The 12,564-nt window shown below is 48.3% G+C and overlaps 1 protein-coding gene across 7 annotated transcripts in view; it reads left to right on the top strand.

Moving 5' to 3' along the window:
* Positions 1-12,564, top strand: part of LOC108919534 (ryanodine receptor 3) — a 200,030-nt gene that overhangs the window by 104,674 nt on the left and 82,792 nt on the right. For all 7 annotated transcript variants that reach the window (XM_029258294.1, XM_029258293.1, XM_029258295.1 and 4 more), the window contains 9 exons: positions 119-185; positions 267-427; positions 603-768; positions 5,825-5,911; positions 6,005-6,231; positions 6,696-7,500; positions 8,291-8,491; positions 9,750-9,852; positions 10,584-10,718. In XM_029258294.1, coding sequence (XP_029114127.1) covers positions 119-185; positions 267-427; positions 603-768; positions 5,825-5,911; positions 6,005-6,231; positions 6,696-7,500; positions 8,291-8,491; positions 9,750-9,852; positions 10,584-10,718 — 1,952 coding nt within the window. The remainder of the gene's footprint in view (positions 1-118; positions 186-266; positions 428-602; positions 769-5,824; positions 5,912-6,004; positions 6,232-6,695; positions 7,501-8,290; positions 8,492-9,749; positions 9,853-10,583; positions 10,719-12,564) is intronic.

The raw sequence follows: 12,564 nt of genomic DNA, 5'->3' as shown, positions 1-12,564 counted from the left end.
CAAGCTGCTGAATCATTCACTGTACTAGACTTTCTTTATCCCTTCAGCCTAAGATCTTCAGTTTTTGTTTTTATCATGAATGTTTTAAAGGCGATATCGTTATGATTCTGACTTGTAGACTTACCGGAAAGGCTCTGAAACACCATGAAGAAGGAAGGAGGATAGATTACAGCAGCATCACCACGGTACCTAACAACAGATCTTTAATTGTTTTGATTCTGCTGTTCCAGCCAGCTGTAGGTGACTTTCTGGTACTCTTTTTGCAGTACTATCACTCGGTGAGGGTGTTTGCAGGTCAGGACCCCTCCTCTGTGTGGGTGGGCTGGGTCACCCCAGACTACCATTACTACAGCAACAACTTCAACCTCAGCAAAAATCGAACTGTCACGGTTACGCTGGGAGATGAACGGGGACGAGTGCATGAGAGGTATTTGTAAATGCAGGATTGGACAGGGTGGAGGTGGTTTTTTGTAATGCTGATACTGGATGAGAGGGATACTGCAATCCCTGCTGCGTATAGCAGGATTATTAACACTTTCTTTAAATGAGTGCCTGCCATATTTAAGGATCTTGGGGAAATTTATTGGTGACTTCATCTGCAGTGTCAAGAGGAGCAACTGCTACATGGTGTGGGGTGGGGACATTGCTTGCACCTCGCACTCTTCTACCCGCAGCAATGTGGACCTGGAAATTGGCTGTCTCATTGACCTGGCCACAGGTCTTGTTTCTTTCTCTGCTAATGGAAAGGAGTTGCCCACCTCATACCAGGTAAGTGATGCATGAAAGGTCAGCATTTGCTGAGGAAAAATTCACTGTCAGAAAGATTCAGTTGAGAAACTCTCCACAGTAGGTTGAAATAACATTTTGAAGGATGGTACAGAAGATTTGAGAACACCCCTTCAAGAACTGTGTTTCCAGAATGATGATATCCAGAAGTCTCTTCTGTCAGTGGGTCACGGCATCCATTCTGTAGTCTGGGCACCCCATTTTTTCTGTTTCATCTCTTCGTAGTGAGACTCAACAGCTCAGTGCAATCTCTCCAGTAGACCTCAAAGCTGAGATTGATGTGGTCTACCAGCATTCGGAGGAACCCTTAGAGCATCCCTTTTCACCCTTTTTGTACAACATTCTTTTTGTCATTGCTAACTTGGAGGCAACTGGTAGTATAGTAGTTGGAAATACTGCCTTTAGATGCAAAGGTTCTAGGTTCCATCTCCACCTTTGCTTCTAGTACTCTTCAGCAAGACACTTACTTTAAAGTTGCTCCAGTAAAATTACCTAGCTATATAAATGGGTAAATTGTTGTAAGCTTGTCATAATTGCAATCTTATCATTGTAAGTCTCTTTGGAGAAAAGCATCAGCTAAATTAATAAATGCTAACTTTTATATTACTATGCATGTGAGTACTACTTATATGCATATCTGTGGATATATAACGCTAAGAAAAGCAATAATAAAGACACAGTGCATTTTTATATTTTCATACAGCACTATTATGTTCTTCCATCCATCCATCCATTGTCACTAATCGCCTGTCCTGAGCGGGGTCGCGGCAAGCTGAAGCCTTCCCAGCAACATTGGGTGCAAGGCTGAAGGGATGGGGGGGGTACACCCTGGACGGGGCGACAATCCATTGCAAGGCACCAAGCAGAATGCGAACTCCTGACCCGCCAAACAATGAGGCAGTGGACAAACCCACCACCCCACTATTATGTTTTCTTCACTTAAAAACCTGTATTGCTTTTTCTTTTCTGCACCTCCACAATAGCCATGTTTTTTCTTGCTAGCCATTGTAAAAACAATACCTTGAATGGAATCACAAACAAAACTTTGGGCACACTGCCTGGGTCAGTAAGAAATATGGTGCCTTGCAGCAACGCAGCCAGCCAATATTGTTGTACAGGAGATGATGTGGCCATTGTTACAACCAGATCTCGGGACTCAAAAGTAATATAATAAGGTTTAAGAAGTGGCTGTCATGAATTCAATTCATTGTAATTCGCATATGCCTTAAGTCGAGGACTAACTGTATACATAATATTTCAGCTGTATACTACACTGTAGGGGGTGCGGTGGCACAGCAACTTAGGCCTGTGCTTGCTCTTTGGTGGGCCTGGGGTTTGAGTTCCTCTTGGGGTGCCTTGCGATAAACTGGCGTCCCATCCTGGGTATGTCCCCTCAAGCCTCGCGCCCTGTATTGCCGGGTTAGGCTCTGGCTCGCTGCGACCCTGCTCAGGACAAATAGTTTCAGTCAGTGTGTGTGTGTGTGTACTATAACCATTGCTTGAAAGTATGGGAACCCTATAGGGATGGTCATTATTTTTGTACAAAAATGAAAATAAATTTTAAATCTAAATCTTAAATATTAAACAAACTTATAAAATTAAAAAGATATTATGATTTTCACTCCTGATTCTACTTACCTTCTTGATTTAACCAATGCAACTTAGGGTTCAATTATTTTTGCACCTGCACTACTTCCATTTTTCTACTACACAAATGATTTCCTCAAAAGCAACATATGGAACTGGTAATTAAGAACCATTATTTCAGATGAAAAAGACTGCTTCTCATAAGATAATCTATCCATCTATCCATCCATCCATCTTCCTCCGCTTATCCGGAACCCGGTTGCGGGGGCAGTAGTCCAAGCAGTGCGCCCCAGACTTCCCTTTCCCCGCACACCTCCTCCAGCTCCTCTGGGGGAACCCCAAGGCGTTACCAGGCCAGCTGGGAGACACAGTCTCTCCAACGTGTCCTGGGTCTGCCCCGAGGACTCCTCCCAGTGGGACATGCCCGGAACACCTCCCCAGAGAGGCGTCCAGGAGGCATCCGGAACAGATGCCCGAGCCACCTCAACTGGCTCCTGTCGATGCGGAGGAGCAGCGGCTCTACTTCGAGCTCCTCCCGGGTGACTGAGCTCCTCACCCTATCCCTAAGGGTGTGCCCAGCCACTCTGCGGAGGAAACTCATTTCTGCCGCTTGTATCCGCGATCTCATTCTTTCGGTCATGATCCAGAGTTCATGACCATAGGTGAGGGTAGGAACGTAGATCGACCGGTAAATTGAAAGCTTCACCTTACGACTCGGCTCCTTCTTCACCACAACAGACCGGTACAATGACCGCATTACTGCGGACGCCGCACCGATCCGTCCGTCAGCCTGCCGCTCCATTTTTCCCTCACTCGTGAACAAGACCCCGAGATACTTAAACTCCTCCACTTGAGGGAGCAACTCCCCCCTAACGCGGAGGGGGCAATCCACCTTTTTCCGACTGAGAACCATGGCCTCAGATTTGGAGGTGCTGATTCTCATCCCCGCCGCTTCGCACTCGGCTGCAAGCCTCTCCAGTGCACGCTGTAAGTCTTGATTCGATGAAGCCAACAGGACCACATCGTCCGCAAAAAGCAGAGACGAGATCCTGCGGCCACCAAAACAGACACCCTCCGTTCCCTGGCTACGCCTAGAAATTCTGTCCATGAAGATAATGAACAGAATCGGTGACAAAGGGCAGCCCTGGCGGAGTCCAACATGCACCGGGAACAGGTCTGACTTACTGCTGTCAATGCGAACCAAGCTCCTGCTCCGGTCATACAGGGAACGAACAGCCCGTAGCAGCGAGCCCTGAACCCCATAATCCCGAAGTACCTCCCACAGGATGTCATGAGGGACACGGTTGAATGCCTTCTCCAGGTCCACAAAACACATATGGACTGGTTGGGCAAACTCCCATGAACCCTCCAACACCCTAGTGAGGGTATAGAGCTGGTCCAGTGTTCCACGGCCAGGGCGAAAACCGCATTGCTCCTCCTGAATCCGAGGTTCGACTATCGGTCGGATTCTCCTCTCCAGTACCCCGGCATAGACTTTCCCAGGGAGGCTAAGGAGTGTGATCCCCCTATAGTTGGAACACAATCTCCGGTCCCTCTTCTTAAAAAGAGGGACCACCGCCCCGGTCTGCCAGTCCAGAGGCACCGTTCCCGAGCTCCACGCAATGCTGCAGAGGCGTGTCAGCCAAGACAGCCCCACAACATCCAGAGACTTGAGAAACTCGGGGCGGATCTCATCCACCCCCGGAGCCTTGCCACCGAGGAGTTTTTTGACTACCTCAGCAACTTCAGCCAGGGTAATGGACGAGTCCCCCTCCAAGTCCCCGGCCTCAGCTTCCTCTACGGAAGGCGTGTCGGAGGGATTGAGGAGATCCTCAAAGTACTCCTTCCACCGCCCGAGGACATCCTCAGTTGAGGTCAGCAGCGCACCACTTCCACTGTAAACAGTGTTGGCGGAACGCCACTTCCCCCCTCTGAGTTACTGGACGGTTTGCCAGAATCTCTTCGAGGCTGACCAAAAGTCTTCCTCCATGGCCTCACCGAACTCCTCCCAGGCCCGAATTTTTGCCGCGACGACTGCCAGAGCCGCGTTCCGTCTGGCCCGCCGGTACCCGTCAGCTGCTTCAGGAGTCTCATGAGCCAACCAGGCCCAATGGAACTCCTTCTTCAGCTTGACGGCATCCCTTACCTCCAGTGTCCACCACCGTGTTCGGGGATTGCCGCCACGACAGGCGCCGGAGACCTTATGGCCGCAGCTCCGAACCGCCGCCCCGACAATGGAGATGTGGAACATAGTCCGTTCGGACTCAATGTCCCCAGTCTCCCTCGGGACCTGGTTGAAGCTCTGTCGGAGGTGGGAGTTGAAGACCTCTCTGACAGGGGCCTCCGCCAAAGATTCCCAACAGACCCTCACTATGCGTTTGGGCCTGCCAGGTCTGTCCAGCTTTTTCCCCCGCCATCGAATCCAACTCACCACCAGGTGGTGATCAGTTGACAGCTCAGCCCCTCTCTTCACCCGAGTGTCCAAGACATACGGCCGAAGATAGAAGAAACGACTACAAAGTCGATCATCGACCTCCGACCTAGGGTGTCCTGGTGCCAAGTGCACTGATGGACACCCTTATGCATGAACATGGTGTTTGTTATGGACAAACCGTGACTAGCATAGAAATCCAATAACAACTCACCACTCGGGTTCAGATCAGGGAGGCCGTTCCTCCCAGTCACGCCCCTCCAGGTGTCACTGTCGCTGCCCACGTGGGCGTTATCTAATTATCATTAGATAATCATTTCATTTAAAAGGAGTTCACATACTTTCAAGAAGCTCTGTATATATGTAATAGTACATGTGTAGTACTTGCAGTATATACTTATATACATATAGATTATTTATGTTCCAATTTTACGCTTTTGCACTTCCTCTGAACATGCCCCGTGCTGTGCTACACACTCCAGGGAGAAATTGTAGTCTCCCTCTCAAGTTCATGGCCCTCACTGAGCAGTCTCCCTTTGGAATGCATGATCTCCTTGACTTTTTGCTCTCGGGCAAACTATTGTGGCCCAAAGAGCCGACAACTTGGCCAGAGCTCGGTGCTTTCTGGTATTGTCCTTGCTGGTTGAAAGTTCCCAGTCCTGACTCTCTGCTAGAGAGTGGGCTGACTGACAAATAGACTAATTATAGACTAAACACTAATTCTGCGAAAAAGTCTCTCCTGATTAGAGTAGAACTGAGGAGGTCCCACTAATGGATCGAAGGGACATGATGTTCTGAAGGTGTGTTGCCACGTCTAATGCAAGGATGAGTAGTGGACAAAGTGACCAGGCTCCAAGGGGGACAGAGCTAAATGTGATGCAAAGTGTCTACAACACACATCTGATCCATGACAGAACCAGCCACACGTTGCACCCTTTTCCAGCATATCAGAATTGTTTTGATTTTTACTAATATGTAAATGTGTGTTGTAATATGTTGTCTTTTCTATGTTGTGGTTAGGTTGAGCCCAACACAAAACTCTTCCCAGCAGTGTTTGTTCGACCCACTAGTCCCAGCCTCTTCCAGTTTGAGCTGACAAAGATCAAGGTTTGTTTTGTTTCAACGCCTGAAGCAATGTGTTGACATGTCTCTGTAGCATTGCTCTCATTCTGACTTAATGTCCTGCTGCTTACTGCACAGAACGCCATGCCGCTGTCATCTGCCATCTTTAAGAGTGAGCACAAGAACCCGGTGCCGCAGTGCCCACCTCGGCTGGATGTGCAGACCATCATCTCAGTGCTGTGGAGCCGCATGCCAAACAACTTCTTGAAGGTGGAGACAGCTCGAGTTAGCGAGCGTCATGGCTGGGTGGTGCAGTGTCTGGAACCACTGCAGATGCTAGCTGTGCACATCCCCGAGGAGAACAGGTTAGAGCCTGTAAAATCAGACATATATATTCAGATACATTCAGCCTGGGGGCGCAGTGGGTTGGACCGGGTCCTGCTCTCCGGTGGGTCTGGGGTTCGAGTCCCACTTGGAGTGCCTTGTGACGGACTGGTGTCCTGTCCTGGGTGTGTCCCCTCCAGCCTTACGCCCTGAGTTGCTGGGTTGGGCTCCGGTTCCCCGCGACCCCGTATGGGACAAGCGGTTCAGAAAATGTTTGTGTGTGTGTGTGTGTGTGTGTGTGTGTGTGTGTGTGTGTGTGTGTGTGTGTGTGTGTGTGTGTACATTCAGCCTCCACAGAGAACACATTAGGTTAAATGTACATCCAGCTTTATAAGTAACAGATATTTGGAGAAAACTTCCAGTTAAATGATTAAATCACTTAATCTTGACAAATTTCATGTTCTGTAAACTTTGTATGAGCACCTACACCTCTGTTATCCTGCAGGTGTGTAGACATAATGGAACTTTCAGAACAGGAGGACCTAAGGAAGTTCCACTACCACACCTTGAGGCTCTACTGTGCTCTCTGCGCCCTGGGCAACACCCGTGTGGCTCATGCCCTCTGCAGCCATCTAGATCAGTCCCAACTGCTGTACACCATTGACAACCAGTTCTTGTCAGGCATGTTGCGTGAGGGGTTCTATGATGTGCTCATCAGCATCCACCTGGAGACGGCTAAGGAGGCACGTCTCATGATGAATAATGAGTTCATCATCCCAGTGACGGACGAGACACGCAGCATCCGGCTCTTCCGAGATGAATCCAAGTTGCACTTGCCTCCGGGCGTGGGATTGAGCACGTCACTCAAACCACGGCTCAGTTTTGTGCTGCCCTGTTTCATCACTACCAAGCGAGAGCAGCACCTCTACAGCCCCAAAATCCCACTTGACACTCTCAAGGAGAAGGCTATCAGCATGCTGACCGAGGCTGTACAGAGTGGGGGGCACCACATCCGAGACCCAGTGGGCGGCAGTGTGGAATACCAGTTTGTGCCCATCCTTAAACTCATTGGCACACTCCTTATTATGGGTGTGCTGGCAAGCGAGGATGTACACAAGATTCTGCTGCTCATTGACCCTAATGTCTTTGGTGAGCCTAAGGAGGAACAGCCTGCAGAGGCCATTGAAAAGGAAGAGGTGACCAGCAATGAGGAAAAGGCAGTAGAGGCAGGAGAGGAGGAGGCTAAGGAGCCAAAGCAGCCTATTAAGGGTCTCCTGGAGAAACGTTTGCCCGAGTCGGTCAAATTGCAGGTGAGGAGGTGGCCTATTTTTGCTTCACACTGTGGCTGCAGAACCCTTTTTGTCTTTTACTGAAAATGTGTTACAGTGTTAGCTTTACAAACACAATAAAAATTGTAAGTGTGGTCATCACTATATGTTTGTAACTTCAAAATTACTTTTACCACTAATTTACAACCAATAAAAAGTAATTCAGGTATACTTTTTTACAAGTTAAATTTTGCTTTGCAATACTTATTTTAATATTTTAATATTAATTTTAATCTGCTTTTAATTTTTAACATTTTATTAGTTTCAACATATATTAAAATTAAAAAGATTAAAAATGACAACAGAGATACACTCCCTCCACACATCACTAATAAATGCTTAATGTGTATGGATTCATCTCATAAGTACATACACCTCTCGTCATCTGGTAATCGATCACCAACACTGAGAAATAACAAAAATAGCAGGCCTGAGCTGTTAAACACTGTGGAAGCAAGATGAGTTAGTCACATCGTTTGGGTGAGCTTTACTGCTGTCTATTGGCTGGCCCCATAAATACATTTTGCATTTGTATACCTACAGACAGTAATTTTAGGAATAGATAAGAAGAAAGAAAAAGAAACTTCAAAAATTTGTAATCATCTCTTAGTAACACGAGGAGTCAGTGTACTTTACTATGCTGTCCTGCAAACTAATTTTTGTTCTCAAATGTGTTGTCCAGTTGCAATTTTACCTTTTTATCATTTTTTTCATTTCAAAATATCCTTGACAGTAACCCTAGAGGTTTACCGGTTTGACTTGTGTGCCCCAGATGTGTGAACTCCTACATTATTTCTGTGACTGTGAGCTGAAACATCGCATCGAGGCCATCGTGTCCTTCTCGGACAGCTTTGTGTCCAAACTGCAGTACAACCAGAAGTTCCGCTACAATGAACTGATGCAGGCCCTCAATATGTCTGCCGCCGTCACTGCCAAGAAAACCAAGGAGTTTCGATCCCCTCCCCAGGAACAAGTAACAGCCTTTCTACACATTTTACAGAAAGATTTCTGCTCTCAAATCTGATTATCACTGCACACCTCCCTTAAATCTCCCCCCCAGCCTTTCATAGTCTGGGTTTTATAGAATTCTTACAGTACGATTGGCTGCACATGGGGCTCATTATTGCATTGCTGCTCCCAAGTGCAGTTGCCACTGTTGTGAAATGGGCATGGCCAGGTTTTAACCTACCATAGCCAGCATTCTTCCTAATTGATTTTTGTGTAACCTAGTTCTCTTGGTTTTTTTATCACTGAACTCTTTTGCATGCAGCTGTTTGTATGGAAGATGGGTCCAGAACAAAGGGATTGAGGATTTGGCTCATATCACAGTTTTCTGATGCCTGTGCATTCATATATTAATCCCCCCCGTTTCAAACTGACTACCACTGGGAAGTGTATATGTTCTGTTTTTCTTTTGTCACTGATACTGTGAAGCTGAAGTTCTCACAAGTACTTCTCATGCTGGAAAAGTATATCACAATACTAAACGATGTGGTGGTGCAGCAGCAGGTTTGGCTGATTCTCACTGGGTGGTGGGCCTGGGGTTCGCGTCCTGCTTGGGGTGCCTTGCGATGGCCTGGCATCCCGTCCAGGGTGTTTCCCCTCCCCCTTCAGCCTGGCACCCTGTGTTTCTGGGATAGGCTTCGCCACATCGGGACAAGAGGTTGTTGACATTTGTTGTTTGGTGTTTTATCAGATGAAACACACACACACACACACACACACACATTTTCTGAACCGCTTGTCCCATACGGGGTCGCGGGGAACCGGAGCCTAACCCGGCAACTCAGGACGTAAGGCTGGGGGGGGGGGGGGGACACACACACCCAGGACGGGACGCCAGTCCGTCGCAAGGCACCCCAAGTAGGACTCAAACCCCAGACCCACTGGAGCGCACGACCCTCGCCACCGCGGCCACCGCGCCACCCTCAGATGAAACATTATCGGTTAAATCAGCAATGCTTTCACCCTCTATTAGGAAAAAAATTGAGGATCCTGACTGTGCGCTCTCATTCTGCTTCTAAGAAAGCATGCAGGTAAAAATTTAAAGAAGTGTTGTAAAACAAAGGTGGAAAATGAAGGATCCAACAGCTTCCCCTTGACTTCTTAAAAAATTCTACCATCACCACCATTTTAGCCTCAATAAATCAGATTGTTCGGGTTACCATGGTAACCAGCAAATGCTGCATTTCCGGAGTGCTGTGCTATCAGCTGGTGTCTTCTGGTTGCAGATCAACATGCTGCTGAACTTTAGCATGGGAGAGGACTGCCCCTGCCCTGAAGACATCCAGGAAGAGCTGTACGAATTCCACAATGAGCTGCGCCTGCACTGCGGTAAGGGTGGACACTAAACACAATGGCTGTCTTGCCGCACAATCGTTATGGCATACTGTGTCATGTTCTCTCTCATAATTGATTTCACTAAATACAGACCTTAGAGACTGTCAGTGGGCCTTCAACTCATCCCATAGTACTCTGTGCTCCTTTTTCAGTTACAATAAGATATGCTTTACCAGGACAACTCTCTGCTCTCCTCAAATGTCAGTTGATGTTACAGAAACTAAATTCCAGCTGTTGTAAGATATTTTCCAGAAATGTTCAGTCTTTTCTTATCCTTGCAAGCATTTGTTATACCAGTCACTGTCACATCTGTTAACGGACAACAGCGTTACAAATAAGACAGATAATAACACACACACACACATTTTCAGAACCGCTCGTCCCATACGGGGTCGCGGGGAACCGGAGCCTAACCCGGCAACACAGGGCGTAAGGCCAGAGGGGGAGGGGACACACCCAGGACGGGACGCCAGTCCCCCGCAAGGCACCCCAAACAGGACTCGAACCCCAGACCCACTAGAGAGCAGGACCTGGTCCAACCCACTGTGCCACCGCGCCCCCCCAGATAATAACATGGACATCAAACCCTGAATGCAGACATGAAGCGCTGCATATCGTGTCATGTTTGGTCGGTGTTTTACCCATGACATACTCAGTAGATTTCTAAACATACTAGGTGTCTGATGGTGACTGTGGACCTGGTGTCCAACTGTCTCCTCCCTCAGGAATCCCCATTGAGGAGGAGGAAGAAGAGCAGGACACCTCCATCAAGGGCCGCCTGCTTGCTCTTTGGTACAAGATCAAGGGGCCCCCACAGAAAACGGAGGAGAAGCCCAAGGAGAAAGAGCTTCCTGTTCCCAGTAAGAATAATACCACCAATCACCCAAAGGTCACAGGTTTTAATTCCACCTTCAGCTGTAGTACCCTTTAACAAGTTACTTACCCTAAATTGCTCCAGTAAAATTACTCAGCTGTATAAAATTGTAAGTCTGTTTGTAAAAAAGCATCAGCTAAATTAATAATTGCAAATGTACAGCAATGTATGCCCAGCACTGAGTGTGACCGGACTGAGACTTAGGCATGTGTAACTTTCGTTCTTGTGCCATCATAGGTGGCTTGACAAGGAAGCTGGAAGGGAAAGGTGTAATATGAATTAAATTTAATAGTTCAGTTTGGAGCATGATTCAGGAGCAGCTAACAATGTATTATAAAGCCACTGTCATGCCCTGCATGCCCAGCTGATACCCACACCTCGCTCTTGAGCCCAAACAATGCTGCAGCAGAGGCATTTGTACCAGCAATGAAAGGACAGGAAATTATAGAAAACTACTATAATATCATTTAGGTATCTGAATGAGCACTGGACTTAAAGGACTTGACTTTGCATGTTGGATATTTGAGAAAACCCATGGAAAGCTGTGTTGCGCTTTGCCTAGCCCCAATCTTCCCGAATGAGCTCTGGACTGCCAAAACCCTGCAACGGGAAAAGTGGTTGTTGATACTGAGTGAGCAAGGGTGTCATGTCTGGTTCCAGAAGGAAGCGGCAGACCCAACTGCAGAGCGGTATACGTGGTGTATTCAGGGAAATCCAAGAGAGGTGGTCAAAGAACAGGCAATTAGTCTTCGAGGTGCAAACGTCATTACAGGGAGAATCCAAAAGGTGAGGTCGGTACACAGGCAAGAGGTCGATGATCATAAAGAGGTACAGGATTGTGGGAACAAGGGACGGGATCGGGGAAGGCATTAGGGAACAAGAATTAGAAGAGCTAGGAGGTCGCAAACAACAAGGCTGAACAAGGTTCCGCATCAGCTGCTGGTCTGACACAGCCTTTTATGCCCCAGTCTGCGCTGCGTCCCAGGTGTTCCGTGTCAGCTCGAAGGTGTGAGCGTGGCAGTACTCCCCCCCTCCCCGGGGCGCAGGTCGATCCGGATGATTCCTGTGGAAGTCGGTGATGAGGCTCGGATCCAGGATGTCTCGTGCCGCCGCCCAGCAACGTTCCTCAGGCCCGTATCCTTCCCAATCTACCATATACTGAAAGAGCCCTCCACAGCACCAGGAATCCAGGAGCGCCCGTATGGCATAAGCTGGTGTGCCACCGTCAGGCAGGAGTATCAGGGCCGGCGGCACGGTTGCTGGTTGGTGTAGTGAGGTGACCAAGGGATTGAGGAAGGATATGTGGAACGTTGGATGTGTTCGTAGATGTTGGAGCAGTTGCAGGCAATACGAGACCAGGGTTGCTCTGCGGGTAATCTTGAAGGGTCTGATGTACTTTGGGCTGAGTTTCTTCGACATGTAGGGTCCTTGGAGACCCCGGGTTGATAGCCATACCCTCTGTCCTGGTGTGAGGGAGAGGGGCCGCCGATGTCGATCGGCTTGATGCTTGATCCGGGTTTGAGATTCTAGGAGGTGTCATCTGACAGCTGGCCATACCTCACTTCTGGTCCAGTACCAGGAGTCCACAGCTGGCACATCGCTGGATCCCAGTTGCCAGGGGAACAGTGGTGGCTGGTACCCTAAGATGCACTGGAATGGGGAGACACCTGTAGAGGTATGAGTCAGCGTATTGTGGGCATATTCTGCCCACGGAAGATATCGAACCCAGTGATTTGGGTGTTCAAGGCAGTAGCTTCTGAGGAACCAACCGATATCTTGTTGTAGCCGTTTTACCTGCCCATTGGCTTGAGGATGGTATCCCGATGTCATAC

The sequence above is a fragment of the Scleropages formosus genome, chromosome 15 (genome assembly GCF_900964775.1).
Source record: "Scleropages formosus chromosome 15, fSclFor1.1, whole genome shotgun sequence".
In the NCBI taxonomy this organism is placed as follows: domain Eukaryota; kingdom Metazoa; phylum Chordata; class Actinopteri; order Osteoglossiformes; family Osteoglossidae; genus Scleropages; species Scleropages formosus.
This window is presented reverse-complemented; position numbering and strand designations above follow the sequence as displayed.